This window comes from Apium graveolens, chromosome 1, assembly GCF_009905375.1.
Source record: "Apium graveolens cultivar Ventura chromosome 1, ASM990537v1, whole genome shotgun sequence".
Lineage (NCBI taxonomy): Eukaryota > Viridiplantae > Streptophyta > Magnoliopsida > Apiales > Apiaceae > Apium > Apium graveolens.
This window is the reverse complement of record NC_133647.1, coordinates 193441334-193458075: the sequence shown is the minus strand read 5'-3', so window position 1 is coordinate 193458075 and position 16742 is coordinate 193441334. Positions and strand designations below refer to the sequence as shown.

At 33.7% G+C, this 16742-nt stretch overlaps 3 protein-coding genes across 3 annotated transcripts; all 3 read left to right on the top strand.

Annotated features, from left to right (window-relative positions):
* The first annotated feature begins 1511 nt into the window (after positions 1 to 1511).
* On the top strand, positions 1512 to 4764 carry LOC141674699 (uncharacterized). The gene is made up of 5 exons (XM_074481406.1): positions 1512 to 1972; positions 2571 to 2737; positions 3048 to 3347; positions 3472 to 3735; positions 4101 to 4764. The coding sequence occupies exons 1-5, from the start codon at positions 1588 to 1590 to the stop codon at positions 4470 to 4472; spliced, it is 1488 nt and encodes a 495-aa protein (XP_074337507.1). The 5' UTR covers positions 1512 to 1587; the 3' UTR covers positions 4473 to 4764.
* An 876-nt stretch (positions 4765 to 5640) lies between these two features.
* Positions 5641 to 12238, top strand: LOC141674692 (ubiquitin-conjugating enzyme E2 variant 1A-like). Its single transcript, XM_074481399.1, has 5 exons — positions 5641 to 5887; positions 9639 to 9778; positions 10680 to 10805; positions 10888 to 11014; positions 11990 to 12238. Exons 1-5 carry the CDS (start codon positions 5860 to 5862, stop codon positions 12046 to 12048), a joined length of 480 nt encoding a protein of 159 aa, XP_074337500.1. The 5' UTR covers positions 5641 to 5859; the 3' UTR covers positions 12049 to 12238.
* Positions 12239 to 14137: 1899 nt separating this feature from the next.
* On the top strand, positions 14138 to 16167 carry LOC141674687 (putative peroxygenase 4). The gene is made up of 6 exons (XM_074481392.1): positions 14138 to 14324; positions 14405 to 14500; positions 14706 to 14791; positions 15278 to 15372; positions 15624 to 15749; positions 15848 to 16167. Exons 1-6 carry the CDS (start codon positions 14270 to 14272, stop codon positions 16002 to 16004), a joined length of 615 nt encoding a protein of 204 aa, XP_074337493.1. The 5' UTR covers positions 14138 to 14269; the 3' UTR covers positions 16005 to 16167.
* The last annotated feature ends 575 nt before the right edge of the window (positions 16168 to 16742 follow it).

Below are 16742 nucleotides of genomic sequence, written 5' to 3'. Positions count from 1 at the left end.
TTACCTTCTTTTTCCTTGAACTCAAATGGACCCTTCTGAACAACTCTCAATGCTAGTGGCTCCCTGGATAGATAGACTTCCATGCAACCTTACCACCGGTTGTAATTTTCTGTACCAAGCAAGAGAGGTGCTCGGTAATCCGAGGTTCCTTCGGGATATTTGTCAGCCATCTCGATCGAATACTATTCCTGTTATAGAAAGATTAGTATACCAAAGCTCTGATACCAACTGAAAATACACCTAGAGGGGGGTGAATAGGTGATTATGGCTAACTACGATTAATTTTAAAGATTACCCGATAATAGCTTACTGAGATTTTATAAACAATTCAATAATATGACAATGATAGCAAGCTGAGATGATTAAATGCAGTGCAGAAATTAATATACAAAAAAGTAATAAGAACACACAAGAATTTTAGCCAGGTTCAACCCATAATCCCCTATGTTCTACGTCCGGGTCCCTTACCAACATGGTAAGAGAATATATTATTGAATCACAATAAGTTTACAACTATAAGATACAATAATATATCTCCTTTTATCCCAGCTGCTGATAATGACTTGCTGAAACTCTGTTTCTGAACCTGCTCTCTAAGTACTATACTACCCCGTAGTACAAACTTCTCTAGCACTAGTTCACCAAACCCTTGTTTCCCTTAGCCAACTATCCAACAACTACACAATACAAATTGAACGATACAAATCGAATAATAAAGAGATTACAACTCAAACTATAGACTCTCTAAGATAAAACGTGTATATATAATTAAGAGCTCAAGAGAATCTTTCGTTTCAATGAAAGCAATGAGTTGTAGGTGTTCTTGCTGCAATTCGTTGAACATAAAAGCTGCAAGAAACCTCATATATAAACATACACTAACGTTCAAAACAATCTCAACAACTTACAACGGTTAGAATCCAATTCTAACGTTTAAATTAGTTAGGATGGTTTTCAACGTTTATGTATCCGTTTGATAGAAGAGAGAAAGAATGTTTAACGGAAAAATCCTCTTTTATTTTGTATGAGTATAAAACGTTTTAATCAGGTTTGTAGGAGATAGAGTTTGAAGATAAAACAAACTCCTACAAATTAGGAACTGTTTTAATATTAAAAACATTTTATATCTGAGCTCTATTATATATAAAACACGTATAATATAATAGAGAAGTCCTTACAATTTATTAAAAGAAATTCCTGAATTTTTCCCTTTAAAATTGACTTCCATGTTGATTCTGGACTGTCCATCTTGGCTTGCTGTTATTCAGAAAAACGTGATCATAGCTTGCTGAAGTAGATCACGATCTTACGACAACTTTGCTGTCATGATGCTTAAACAGCAAAGGTATTAAGCTGATATATCCTGCAAACAGTCTTAAATAATAATATGATGGCTTGTTGTGTTGTTATCGTCAAAACTAAGGAGGTACGTAGTCAACTATTATTTTCTTATAAATAAATAAATAATTTAATTAAAATATGTATATTAATCCTACCATAATCTTAAACAATTGAGGTTCCCAGACCCCGAAACATAGCTCAAGACAACCTTAATCCAATCTAACATCCCCCAACCTATTCACCAAAATGTCCATCTTAACAACCTCAACTCCAACCAAAACACTTTTCATGGCAACTCAAAACCTCTACTTTCTTACACAATTAACAAAACCCTCATTACCCCACTTCAGACATCTTTCTTGTACTGCTTCTGCAACATCCCAACGTTTGGAAACAAACCCACCTGACCTAATCAGTTGGGTCAAGAAACAAGGGGGGTTTGTGCACCCTTCTGTTAGAATAGCTCAGAATGGTCAGTTTGGTCTTGGCTTAGTTGCTAGTGATGATATTGCTGGTGGGTCTTTTCTTATTGGCCTTCCTGATCATGTTCCGTTGCGGTTCGGGTTAGGTGATGGCGGTGATGGTGGTACTGGGGACTCTGTTTTGGTTAATGTGGCTCGAAAAGTACCCGGTATTGTTTGAATTTGTTTTTCAGTTTATGGATTATGTGGTGTTTGTTTACATTTATGTGTTTGCTTTATGAATTTAGTGTTTTTCGGGGTAGTTTTGCCCAAGTATTACTTGAAATTGTTGTATAGTACATGAAATTGAAGATTTGTGTTTTGCAGTTTCATCAATAATTAGGTGAGTATATGTAACATGAATAAGACATGTAGTAAATTTGGATCTCGGGTTCTCATAGTTGTCAGAATGTACGAAATTAATTGGAATTTGGTTAATGGTAATAAAATAAAAAATGTGCTGTAATTTAGAAGCAGGGTTCATGATCACCTCAATAATTTAGTACCTAATATTTACTCGCCAGGAAATGATATTAATAAGCTTTTTATAACAAAGTTCCTGGTTATTCCAATGCTAAAACAATCATGCAAGCCATTCATATCTTTTCTCGAAAACAATCATGCAAGTAATTTATTTTTTAAAACCAGCACATCAGAATATAGGTTTTTCCTTTGCATCATAGGTTATAGTAACTCTACTTTTGCAAATTAGGATATATTGACCTTAGAATATACGGAGTAAATTTGGACATTTGGAGCATTTGGCAGAGGAGTTGTGGGCGATGCGGCTGGGATTAAAGCTTCTCCAAGAAAGGGCAAAAGTTGGTTCGTTCTGGTGGCCATACATCAGCAATCTCCCAGAAACATATACTGTACCAATTTTTTTTCCGGGGGAAGATATCAAGAATCTGCAGTATGCTCCTCTTCTTTATCAGGTATAAGCATAATGCTGCACTAATATTTTTCTGTTGCCTACATAGATTACTATACATTAAAGTGGTTGAGCTTTCCTGACAAGTGACAACACTTCAGACTTTGGCCTCTATTTAGACTTTGAGTAATAGACTTCCAGTTATATCAAATCTTTCAGAATTTAGTGGGATCGTGATTTAGTTTCCAGCATGCCTTACATTACTATCTTTTTCCTGCCTCTTAGTAGTCTTTCGGTCAATATTAGTTAACTGTACCTCTATGAAGATTTGACTACTAATGTCATTACAATCCCATTACTAATATGATGTACAGGTGAACAAGAGATGTCGATTTCTACTTGATTTTGAGAAAGAGCTAGAACGTGTACTTGGAAATCTGGAATCAAATGATCATCCTTTTGGAAGTCAGGACATTGATGCATCTTCCCTTGGATGGGCCATGTCAGCGGTTTCATCTAGAGCATTTCGCTTGTATGGGAAAAAGCTTCAAGATGGGACCCACAGTAATGCCCCAATGATGCTTCCCCTCATTGATATGTGCAACCACAGCTTTAATCCGAATGCCGAAATAGTTCAGGAACAAGACGACATGAATGCCAAGATGCTAGTAAAGGCATGCTTGTACTTCCATTGCTATCTTGATGTGGTTTTATGCCTTTGTTGCAAAGAAGAAATTTAACACCTGTTTTAGAGCGTCTTTTATCAATGATTTTTAAATGTCGCTTTTATTACAACAGGTGGTCGCTGGAACCGATATTAAACAAGATGATCCCTTGGTACTTAATTATGGTTGTCTGAACAATGATCTTTTTCTTCTAGATTATGGGTTCGTGATACCCTCAAATCCCTATGATTGTATAGAACTTAGATATGACGGAGCTCTCCTGGATGCTGCAAGTATGGCTGCTGGAGTTTCATCCCCCAATTTTTCTACACCAGCTCCTTGGCAACAAGAGATATTATTGAAGCTTGATCTAGATGGAGAAAGTCCTGTTCTTAAGGTTACGTGTTTCACTTTAGATTATTAACAACCAACTTTAAAATTGAATGACTCTTGTTATATGCATACCTTATGCCGATTCCCAGCTGGTTCTACATACCAATAATTAATATAATTATATTGAATATTTTGTATGGACAGACTGTTGACATGCATTTTCTCAATCTATCTATTAATAGCTTTAAGAGCTATGCTTGACATCAATTAAAATGTTGATCTTACGTCACCCTCAAATGCTGAAAGCTAATAAAGTTTGTAGGCGGAACAGATTACTTGATTGATCTTTAACTGGCTAGTTGTTGCTCTCATGCATATCTCCTATTTTAATTGTAAAACTAACATACCCATTTTTTTCTCTCTGAAAAGGTAAGCTTGGGAGGCCCAGAACTAGTGGAGGGTCGATTGTTGGCTGCCCTTAGAGTTCTACTTGAAAAGGATGTGGAAAAAGTACAAATTCATGATCTGGATATGCTCAAGTCATTGTCAGTTGAGGCGCCTCTGGGAATACCAAATGAAGTTGCTGTTCTTCGCACTTGTATTGCACTGTGTGTAATTGCACTGGAACACTTCCCGACAAAGTTGATGGAGGATGAATCATTATTAAAGAACAACATTTCTGGTACAGCTGAGTTGGCTATTCAGTTTAGAATTCAAAAGAAGTCCTTAATTATAGATGTAATGAGAGATCTCACAAGGAGGGTGAAGTTACTCTCTTCTCAGGAGTCCGTTGTCTCTTAAGTTTGGGTAATGTTTCTACCCGTAAGTGTTAAGACGCGGATACTAAAGGAGAAATAAAAGCAGAGGTAAATTAGGCTGTTGCTCTTTTTAACAGCTTTCTTAGGTGCATACATTCATTTTATTGTAATCTCTTGGCAAAGCATAGCATTGTCCGTCCAGTTAATGTTGGCTGCTGAGGTATCTGTAGTGTTGTTTAGGACTTTGGAAAGCTTGAGTTGAGGTTTTGAAACCTCAATTATCTGCTATGAGTTGTTGGATGAATTGATTTTGATACCATCTAGTTCATTTTGTAGTAACATGTAAAGCAAAATAATATTCAGATTATATATCTCTGGTGCGAAATCTAAAGCTTGTAAACCCCGTCTTCTTAGGTAAAATACAAGCAGTTGTGGTATCTATCTGCAATGTCTGAAGCTGGATACTAAGAAGAAACTACTCAACATTTATTTGATAAAAAAGATAAAACTATCATTATTTCCTCAGAAGACTATTAATCAACCTTAACAAGTTTGGAATATGAAAAAGATCCGGACTGGCGATAAGAGACAATTTCTAAAAGTAATTTTTCGAGATTCAGAAAGCCACAATTTTTATTTTATTTTTTTATTATTATAACGGGAATCCTTCTTCAAATTAAATAAACTTAAATCTGAACTTATTTTAAGTTGCATGTTGCTTAATAAAACACAGAAAGTACACTGCAAAAATTATTTACCGATTGAACTTAAAGAGCATCCAAATGAGTTGGATACTTTTTCTAAAATACTTGAACTTACAAGTACATCCTAAAAATAATCTATCTTGATATGCAACCTCCACAAAATTCTCTATTTTTACCATCTTGCCATCAATTTTGAAGTGAACATTCTAAATATATACTTCCTCCGTTCCTCCCAATTGACGCATTTTAAGATGAATAAAAATTATAGTTCAATAATTTAAAAAAAAAAATTAAATAAAATTTTAAACATTTTATTTTTATTTAAAAAAAGATTTTTTTACAAAAAATTATACAAGTATATTTTTTATTCACCACGTGCTGGACACTCTTTTAAAATCAATTGAATAACAATTGGGAGGGAACGGTAGTAATACTTTATAAATATTAAGTATTTATTTAGGAGTATATATATATATAAAAAGCCTAGCAAAGTGGAATGAAATTTCAGTATTTCAGGTAGCAGAGAGGTGTTGAGTTGTCATCCATAGTCTAACTTTAACATCCCAAGTAGGAGGTGGAAGCATTTCTCTCTTCCCACCTCACCCCTCTCTCTCTCTCTCAATACATCATCTCTCTCTCTCTCTCTCAATATCAATATATATCTATTTATATTTATAAATATATAGATATATATCCCTCCACTTTGTTCTTGGTTGCAGCAAGGAAATGGGTCCAGAAGAATCAACTGTTGTCGGTGAGCTTCATAGAACTTTACCCGTTTAGTTCAATCCCTTTTTTTACTTGTTATTTCATGTTTCTTGATTTTATTAAAGTTTGATACTTGTTACATTGCAATTGGGTTTAGTAAAGTTGAGTTCTTTATAGCTTTTTGTGCTTTTTCTTGATTAGGGTAAGAGAACTTTCAGGAATTTGTTGATCTTTGAATTTTATTGTGTTTGAGTTATTTTCAAGGCATATCTTATGTTTCTTGTTTTGATATTGTTACATTGCAATTAGGTTTAGTAAAGTTAGGGTTTTTATAAGTTTCTTGGGTTTTTTCTTGATTAGGGTAAGAGAAATTTCAGTAATTTGCTAAAGTCTCATTTTTAAGACATGTGGTATTGTTATTGTTTTGATCTTTGTTACATTGCAATTGGGTTTAGTAAAGTTAGGGTCTTTTTTTCTTGATTAGGGTAAGAGAAATTTTGACAATTTGTTGAAGATTGATATTTTTTTTTGTGTTTAGTTATATTAAGGCATGTCTTGTGTTCCTTGTGTTGATCTTTGTTACATTCCAATTGGGTTTGGTGATATTATGGTTTTTCATAAGTTTATTGGGTTTTTTCTTGATTAGGGTAAGAAATTTTTTGACAATATGTTAAAGTTTGAATTTTGGTGTGTTTGAATTATTTGAAAGTTAGGGTTTTTATAACTGTTCTTGGGTTTTTTCTTGATTAGTGTAAGAGAAATTTTAACGTTATGTTAAAGTTTGGATTTGGTTGTGTTTGAGTTATTTCAAGGCATGAAGTATTGCCCATTTTACATGCTTGTTTTTGGGTTTTGATGGTTATAGTTCCAAGATTCCTTATTGTTGCTAAATTTTTATTTATTTTTCACAAATGATGATAAAGTTTTGATCTTTAGCATCAGGGCCATTGAAAATGAAGTTCTGATCTTTAGCATTGAGTGTTCGAGTTTTCATGTTTCGGTTATGCAATAAGTGCGAGTCTTAATATGTACTCCCTCCGTCCCACTGGATTGTTTACGTTAATTTTCGGCACGCTTTTCAATGCTCGTTTAAAGTATACTTCCATAATATTTATTTTTTTAAAAAAAATTCTGAAAAAAGTTTCATGTTTAAACTTTTATTCAAAAAAAATAATTAAGAAACAACATTATGAAACTATACTTTATTGAAGCCTCGAAATACATGCAAATAGTGTACGTAAACTATCCAGCGGGACGGAGGGAGTATTAATTACACAAACAAAAGAGTAGGAGAGGCTGCTTGTGAAGTTAGACATTTGGGCGTTTGCTATGTTTGTTTACTTGTAAATACCTCTGTGTATTTGAATTGTTTTCTTTAGAAATGTATCCAGATGTTGATTTACATGGAATTGATTGAAAGAGAGGTGAACTAGCTTAATTTAATATGTTTGTGTTCTGTTTATTGTTGTACATAATTTTGAGGCTGGCTTCTTTAATAATTTATGGACTAAAGTATATTTATGAATTTTATGTCTTTCTTTAACCATCTAGTATTATTTTCTTAAGCAGTGGTTAAACAAAGTTGATTTCGGAAGGCAGTGGAACATAAAAGAACTTTCACCATTATTTATGTAAATCTTAATTTAATTTTTATAATAAGTAATTGATTTTGTTTTTCCTTTACACACCAGTGTACAACTGTGGAAACCTTTGAATTTATTTCTGTTGATTTTGAAAAAAATCTAGCTCTTGCCAGGGGCCCTTTGGCTTCTCAGTTTTTTTTTTCAAATATTATTGATAGTGGTATAAAATACAAAGATTTGGTTAAAGCTAATCCGGTAATTCAAACTTCATGAGCACCCTTATAAGTAAGCTATAATCGTAAGCTAATGTGAAACATTGCACTTTAAAAAAAAATCCACAAAAATATCTTAATTCATGCACACATGCATCGTGCATTGTGCTTCGGATTGGTCAATAGACATGTTTCATAAATAGTAATGGAAGGCAGGGGCTAGTAGGATAGTATTGTTGATTCCTTGTCCAAACCTTAAATTGGAAAATACTGTACGTATAAATTCTTGTAGTCATTTACTATATGTAATCTAGAATCAGCTATGCATATTAACTGTTTACGTGATCAGGACGTATTTATGCATGCATATTGCTCACTTCAATGAGAACCTTTTTTCTAGATTTGTCGGGACTTGGGGACTTGTGCTTGCAAATGCAAAATGTATATAAATTTAATGAACATATAATTTTTTTATAAACATACGTAAACTAATGATAAATCTTGAAATGGAAATATATTTAAAGAAGAGTGTGAGATGTTTATTGGGAAACTTCTTCAAGTGAGTAATGAAGCCTCAGAGCTATAATATAATTCTATATATGGTCAAGAGAAGTTACGTGGGTGACCCAGTGGTGAAGACTGAGTGACGATGTTGGCCTTTTGTTTTTTAGTTTCTGAACGGTTCCAGCTTGGCCCTAATTTCTCTTTCATTATTCATGTTTTGCATGCACACTGCGGACGCACATACCGAAGTTTTTGGCATCTCAATAATAATATATTAAGTTGATCTACTACATGCAAATAATAACCATAAATTTTACTTATGAGAATTAAAATTAAAATTTCTGAAAATGAAGAAGCCCCTAGTGAATATTAAGTGTTTATGCCTAAAGAATGAATAACTTGTATACAAGGTTGTTCTTATGAAGCCTTAAATGGAAGTTCTCTTCTAAGGATTTTACAGCTTATGGGATTATGTATGTACGCGTGAATGGCATAGAATGGTATTCCTTGATATTTCTGGTTGGTATCCCCAGGTAGAAGAACTAAATTGATTGCATCCTTTTCTTTATTGTAATCATTTCTCCTTATCTTGAATTTGCGCACTTGTCAGATTTCATTGAATTTGAAGGAAATTTTTTTGTTGCTCTCTTGATTCTTGAAAGTCATGTTTTAATATCTATTTGTTGCTGTTTAACTGGCCACAGAGGTGGTATTTAGTTGAAGGAACATATTGTATTACATTTTATGGGAATGGGTTATGTTGGTGGTATACTTTCTATTGAATCATGTCAACTTATGTCATTTTTTCATAAATGTTATAAGCAGTGTTCTAAAATTCGGAAATCGGCATTGTTCGGTGGAGGTACTTTCAACGATTAATTGGATAATCGGTGATTAATAGGATTTGATTAATCGGAGCATTAATCAGAATCAATTTAATTAATTAATTATATATAAATTTCTATTTAAATTTCATTAAGTCTTCATAAGATTTACAAATATAATACCTCATATCACTAGTTCATATTTGATATTTAAGTGGTGTATACATAGTTAATTTATGCATAATAATAAATACTCACTACTTAGTAATTAGAAAATTAGTACCTATTATATATAAATTAAATATAAGTCAATATATTAGTAATTTAATTAAAAAAACTTATTCAATTATTAGAGATTAGGATTTAAGAGCATGTAATAGTCAATATATTATTATTAAATATTAATTATTATTTTTAATTTCAATTTTTCTTTCAAAAATATTCTTTTTATTAATTTTCACATTTTGACCGAATCGACTGATTTTTAAAAAAAAAACACACTTTGACCCGATTTCCGATAAATCGGGACGGGACCAGTCCGAACTCCGATTAATCAGTTAATCGGCCGATTTTTTAGAACACTAGTTATAAGTAGGTGTTTATCAGAATCATCCACATAACATAGATCCACATAACATAGTCCTGGATGTTTGACTGAACCTATTCAATTTCAGTGCCTCGGAGCTTTAGGTTACTGGAAGAACTAGAGAGAGGAGAAAAGGGAATCGGGGATGGAACTGTCAGCTATGGAATGGACGATGCTGATGACATATACATGCAGTCATGGACCGGGACCATAATTGGTCCTCCTAACGTTGGTTTTCTTCTTCAAACTATCAACATTTTGCTTACTGAGCTGGACATGAACTGCGTTACTTTTGAACTTATAATATATAGAGTACAAGGCAGTCTAAAAAAATTGCTCATCTGCTCAACTTCAGTAATGGAAATATTGTTTACACCTTATTACATTAAGCATGTTTATAAGATCTAATTATTGAGCATTATCATACAGTATTTTACACATTTTATGAACCGGTGTACATTGATATTAGGATTGAAAATCACATATCCACATGCTGTAGTTGGAGTAGAAGTAAAAGTGATATGCATGAAATTAGTAAGTTGAGAAAAAGTCCTGTTTCTTTTTATTAGGGGTCTACTGTGATTTTATTAATACGTAAGAAGAAACTTTACAACATGTACTAACAGTTACTGGCTACACAGATATCCTGTTTTTTTATAAAGCCCTTACCCTACCTTTCAGCATGTTAAAAACAATAGCCTGCACAGAGCTCATGCTCTGTTGCCTTGTATGTTTTTCATCTTTTGTGTTCATGAATATTTTATGGGTCTGTGTGTAGAGTTATGCTAACATAAACACCTTGTATTTGAGGCAAAAGTTTTATATCCCACTAATTGAGAATGCTGAGCTGTGAAGGTAATGTCGTACACATTTGTAAGTAAATGCACGGTTGCACCAAACCCTGAAGGCTTTTATTCATAGACCAATTTGTTTACCAGTTTTAATAAATAACTCAAAGCGGACTTTCATAGTAAGAATGACAATAACAAAGTACCAGACTGTTGGTTCTTTTAATTTAACTTCTTCATGTTGAATCCTTCTCTTTTTTGATATCAAGAGCACATATATCATAGAAAATGCAACATGAAATAGGTAAATTGATGTTATAATGTTAATTTATGCATGTCAGACTGTTCATGAGGGGCGAATCTACCAGTTGAAGTTTTTCTGTGGCCTGGAATATCCTGATAAGCCGCCACTTGTAAGGTTTGACACTCAAATAAACATGAGTGTTGTTAACTACGAAACTGGTGAGGTAGGTGCTGCGTCTCTCTACCTTATTTACATAATTTTCCATCCTAAGTTGCAAGATGAGCTCACTTGACTCCAAATTACAGGTTGAACCTCAATTGTTTCCCATGCTTGCTGATTGGCAAAGGGAGTACACAATGGAAGACATTCTAATGGAGCTGAAGAGAGAAATGATGTCTTCATGCAATCGGAGACTTGCTCAACCTCCAGAAGGTATTTACCTTTTACTTCAAGGTTGTGGCGTTAAGGCAAAGTAGTTAAGTAGTGTGTATGGGTGCGAGTATATGTGTGTGTTTCATTGTTTACGTATGCTTGCTTTTTTTTTACTTATGCTGTATGATTCGAACTCTTACTCCTCGGTGATTATTATATTTGGGTGTAACTTTGTCATCTCATCTTGATTGTGTTAATTCGAGTGATACTACTGTTTTCGAGAGATGTGCTATACAATTAGCGATAGGACCACTGGATATGCAAAGGTAAATGGATTGACCTTTTTTAGCTTGACGTGCTTAAAGATGAAATGAATTAATTAGTTGAAAGGCAATGTACTAGGGTGTAGTTCACAAGTCATAAGCAACTGTATTCTGGATGTTTTTCCTTGTAGCAAGGCCTTTTCAGTTGACTATTTGAAGTATCCAAGGATGTGGTAGATGAGTGGTGCTTGGTGAGAGTTAATAATTATGGTGTCTAAGAAGGGTGTGAAAAAACGTTGTGTGGCCCTTCTGTGTATTCATCGCCTATTTAAATTAAATATAATATTTGAGGAAGCGCTTTACAGAACAAGGTCCCCCGCTCACATAGGCTTTACTAGACTAACAAGGGGTTACTAAACCTTCATATGGCCGCTAGGGGCGAAAATATGAGAGCCTCACCCACTAAAGGATAAATAATTCCTTTAGCAAGAGTTGAACCCTTGATGAGCAATACCAATGGTCAGTGGAGCTAGAAGCCACTAGTTCATTTTGATTGTTCTTAACTAGGTTTTCCTAAGTGCCTAAATGGTACAAGATGCGTGTTGCTACTGAATCATAATGTGTGTCGAGTCGGTAGCAATTGTTTCAATTTACTTTAGTCTAATTAAATAGATCATAATATACCACACAAGTGTTGCATTTACACCAGTGCTTGCTATTTGCTTTCAGTATGTGAAATCCCTAAATATTAAATTCCGTTGCCATTTTTCAGGCAATGACGAGGAGGGAAGGATTGACCCCAAAGGGGTAATGAAGTGTTGTATCATGTAAGTGGGAGAGAAGTTACAAACTGAAGATGTATATAAAGTACATGCACTAGACAGCTGCAGCTGCAGGGCATATCATCTTTCAATTATACATGTTTGTAATTTGATGTAATTTGATATAATAACATAATCAGACGGATGTTTTCTCGTTCTCTCATAATAAATTGGTCTATGGATAAAATTTGGCAGCGTTATTTTGATGCACTGCTGAAATGTGTATCTTTTATAGGTTAAAGATGTACACACTCCTACTTTAGGCAAGTGTCTTGCCTCTTGCGCGCAAGCGCAACCACCTAAAAGCATAATTGCCAGAGGCCCAGAGGTAACTGAAGCATACCTCTCAAGTCTCAAGTCTTGTCATTCCACTCAAAAATGCCCGGCAATTATAAGAGATTTGTTTATAGGATTGTTATGCCCTACTTTACATTGTCCACTTTTTGTTTTTTTTAATAATTCGGTTTACATGCCTTATGAATGAGAATTTGTTCTAACAAATCTCGGTAAGAGAAATATCGGACCCAGAAATCATATTTCGGATTAATGTTATCGAACGTAGTATCAATAATTTTTATTACAAGTATTTCTAGTCCAAATAGTCGGTTTTCAGTTTTAAAATTGAGCTATGAATTTAGGTGCATAGTAAGTGGTAGTAAGTGGTTCATGTCTTATCGTTTAAGTTTTGCCTTATCTATACTGTTAAGCAATAGCAAAGCAATGCCTTGGTAAAGAACAGAATCAACATTCAACACTGTTGTCCATTTAATTTTATTGGCAATAGCAGATGCTTTACGTATTAGGCAAAAATTTATATGCTTTCTACATCGAAAAAGATCTTGAACCTTAGTTTTGAGGTTAGGGATAACAATTTGTACCGAACCGATAATACCCAATCCGTATCGATCCGATCGGGTTTTACCGAATCCGAATATTTCGGGTTTGGATTCGGGTCGGGTTTGGATTTAAGGCATACCGTTCCGAACCCGATCTGAAAACCCGAAATCCGTTCCGTTCCGACCCGAACTCAATCTGAAACCCGTGTTAATATATAAATAATATTTTATATTTTTAATAGTAGTAATATTATATAATATAATATATTACTAATATTAATACTAAAAAATTATACTTTTTACAAACTATTGCATTAAAGTCGTTGAAATATATTTTTAGCAAGCATGTTCAATACAAGTATACTAAAGGTCAAGATTATTGCATTATTTCACTAACAATTTTATTCATGGAGGTATGATCCATTGTCTTCACCCCAAAAATTTTAATATTGTCGTATTTATGAGCACTTTACTTAAATCAGATGCTAATAATTTTTTACTAGAGTTTGTGCAAATTAAGGTGCAATTTAATAGTGATCTATAAAACCAAACCCGAACCGAACCCGATGGGTTCGGGTTTAGTGATTCGTGTTTTTCCGGGTTCGGGTTTGGCAAAAATAATTGGATTCGAGTTTGATTTTTATTAAACCCGTTTCGACCGACCCGGTTGTCAGCCTTTCATACTTTTGGAGAACTTCCTGCATCCCCATTTGAGGTGCATACATTTCTGTATATTTTGTGCCCCTACAATTTTACTTTTACGTTATGTCCCGTTTCGGTAGCATCACCAGCTATGCTCATACCGGCTCCGGCAAGAAGTTAAAATGGGTTTATTTTCCCATATGACATTTATTTGCAATGTCGAACTATCAATATGCTGCAATCAAATGGTACTCGAAAGTGTTTTAAACGTGGTTACAATTTTACATTTAATCGTTTATGGCATGTAAGAGTTTGAACGTCTTTTGCCATCATCTTTTGATCGTTTAAATGCGATAATTTTCGCTCACTAATTTTTAAAAATATTGTCATCACGACATTTGTTTGATTATTTTATATACATAACCGCTATGACCCCCTAATTAGATTTTCGCGTTCACTTAAAATTGAATATAAGATTTTAGGGCGTTAACTCCTAAAATCTCGGTCTCAACCAGCTGAATTGTCAGCGTGTAAACTTTCTACTTCAAAAAAAAAGAAAGCGTGTCTTTTCTAAGATCACCACGCATATATATATATATATATATTCACGTAGAGATTGTACTAAAGTTATTCTCCATTTTAACATTCACATTCTTGTTCTTCCCTCTCATTCATCCTCTCTTCTACAGTTTCTTCCTTGATTTTGCTAAATACTCTATCATTTATCATCCCTGCTTAACTGAAAATTCGTGAATGGCTTCTACTCATGTTACTGGTAAAGTTCCTGCAAACGACAATCAGAACGAAGGTAATGCTTATTGATAAGTACAATTAGATTTACAAACAGATAGATGAATACTACAGAGTTTTTAATTAACATGCATGCAGGAATGAGTAGGAATGATCAAAACATTCTCCAGAAGCATGTCGCTTTCTTTGATCAAAATAATGATGGAATCGTCTACCCCTGGGAGACGTTTAAAGGTCTCTAACCATTTCTTTAGTTCCTTATTGTGACTGTTACATCAAATTGAAATATTTTTTCGGAGGTTAGGTGATCTCAAGCACCCCCTAGCCCCCTCTCTGGTTCCTCCACTATGACCTTGTTCACTACATTTATGAGTCGTCCCGTTTAGTTCAAATTTTATGTTATTAGAGTTACAGTCTAACTATGCCTATGCATGGACAGGTTTTCGGGATATTGGATGTGGCGTTCTCTTGTCCTCAGCTGCTGCTGTTTTCATCAACACCGGCCTCAGTGGCAAAACCCGTCCTGTAAATTCTCCTTTTTTATTAAAATTTCGATTATACTTATTTCATTTACAATCTGAAAACCCTAAATTTAATCCGGTGATGTCCATCTTGGTCCAGCTACCAAATTAAGAATTTAATTATTTCCAAACAATATGCGCATTAGACTGTAGATATGACTTAAACGGTAAACTTTCTGGGTCTGGTACAGCAGAAAATTTATATAGTAATATGCAGTTTTGATGTCTGTTGGGTAAAGGTGCCTTTGTTTCAGTTAATGTTGATATAGATGTTGAGTGTGCAATTGGAGGAAAACATTTCGTGTAATTTGGAAACTGGAATTGTATTGTTTAACAAACATAAGTTAGAACATGAGAAATGTGATTGCTTACCTTGTCAGATATGCTCACTGCATTATGGGCAAAATCCTTAACAAATTTTGGTGACAGATATAAAGTAGAGAATATTTCAATAGACTTAAATTGTAAGCAACTATTTTCTGTGGTGTAGGGAAAATGTCCTTCTCTGTTCTTTCCAATTGAGATAAAGAACATTCAAAAAGCAAAGCATGGAAGTGATTCTGGTGTCTATGACTCACATGGAAGGTATTCCTTATGCATTTTTTATGCGAAAGACTTAATATATCTGCCTTATACTAGAACAAGGAATAAAAGAATTTCGAGAAGAATAAGAATTTATTTGACAAACGCGCTAAATCAGATGCTCTAGTAATCTATATTCAAACTTTAAATTTAGCGTAGTAACACGTATTACTGATGTACATGGAGTTGATCTTGACTTAGTTGAATAAATTTTCGGTTACTGTCTTTGTGTTTTCGGGGTAATGCATAAAAAGGTTTATGGAATCGCGGTTCGAGGAGCTATTCAGGAAGCATGCACGCACAAATCCAGGTTACCTGACATCAGATGAACTGATGGGGATGCTTAAAGAAAACAGAGACCCCAAAGACTATCTTGGATGGTTTGTTTCTTACGTTCGACTTATCCCTGCATTGTTTGTGTTATAGCATTAACAAGTACTTTCCTTTCTCTGGAAGATTAAATTTATCGATATTATAGGGTGGCGAGTTACTCAGAGTGGAAGATACTGTATGTGCTATGCAAGGATAACAATGGTGTTTTAACAAAAGATACTGTTAGAGCTGTTTATGATGGAAGCTTGTTTGAGCAAATGGCCAAGGACAAAGCTGCAGCTTCTTCTGGAAAAAGAACCTGATATGTTTATTAAACTGATATACTCTTAAGTTAACTATTTCAGTGTCTGCAAATAAGGATGGAGTTTATGTTGCTTCTATGTATGACCAGACATGTAATATGCTTAAATTTATTCGGACTCTACTATGGGTTTCAGCTATAAAAATTACTATAGTTTCTTTTCAGCTATATAAATACTTGTCTCTTTTCAGGAAAATAAAATGCCAGACCTACAAAAATTGGGTATAAAATAGGCTCCAAAATGATACTGTGGCCTACATGAATTAACATCTATATTAACTCATAAAAACATTTTGTATTGTCACATGTCAGGTCATTTTTGTAAAAAAATATATACCCAATTCTATAATTCTAACATTACTTTACATTTGTTATTCTGAAATACATTGTAAAAATCACGTGAACGAGAATGACAAGGAAACAACGTGCTCAGATGATTTATCCGTCATAAAAATAATAAGTTTTATGTTTCATGAAACAAAATGAATCCAAAACTAATATAAAAAAATCCAAAAATAAATATACGAGATTGAGATTCGGATTATTGTAAAAAATATTGTTGTCAAAATTTTGTAAATAATTTTGCTATATTTGATATTACAGTGGAAAGTATGTTAAAACTTAATTTTTTTTATGTAAAACTATATAATAAGGCATAATTAGTGAGATAAAAAAGTATCATTGAAAATACTAAACTACCCATGTTGCTTTGTGGGAATTGAACTATAGATATTTCATT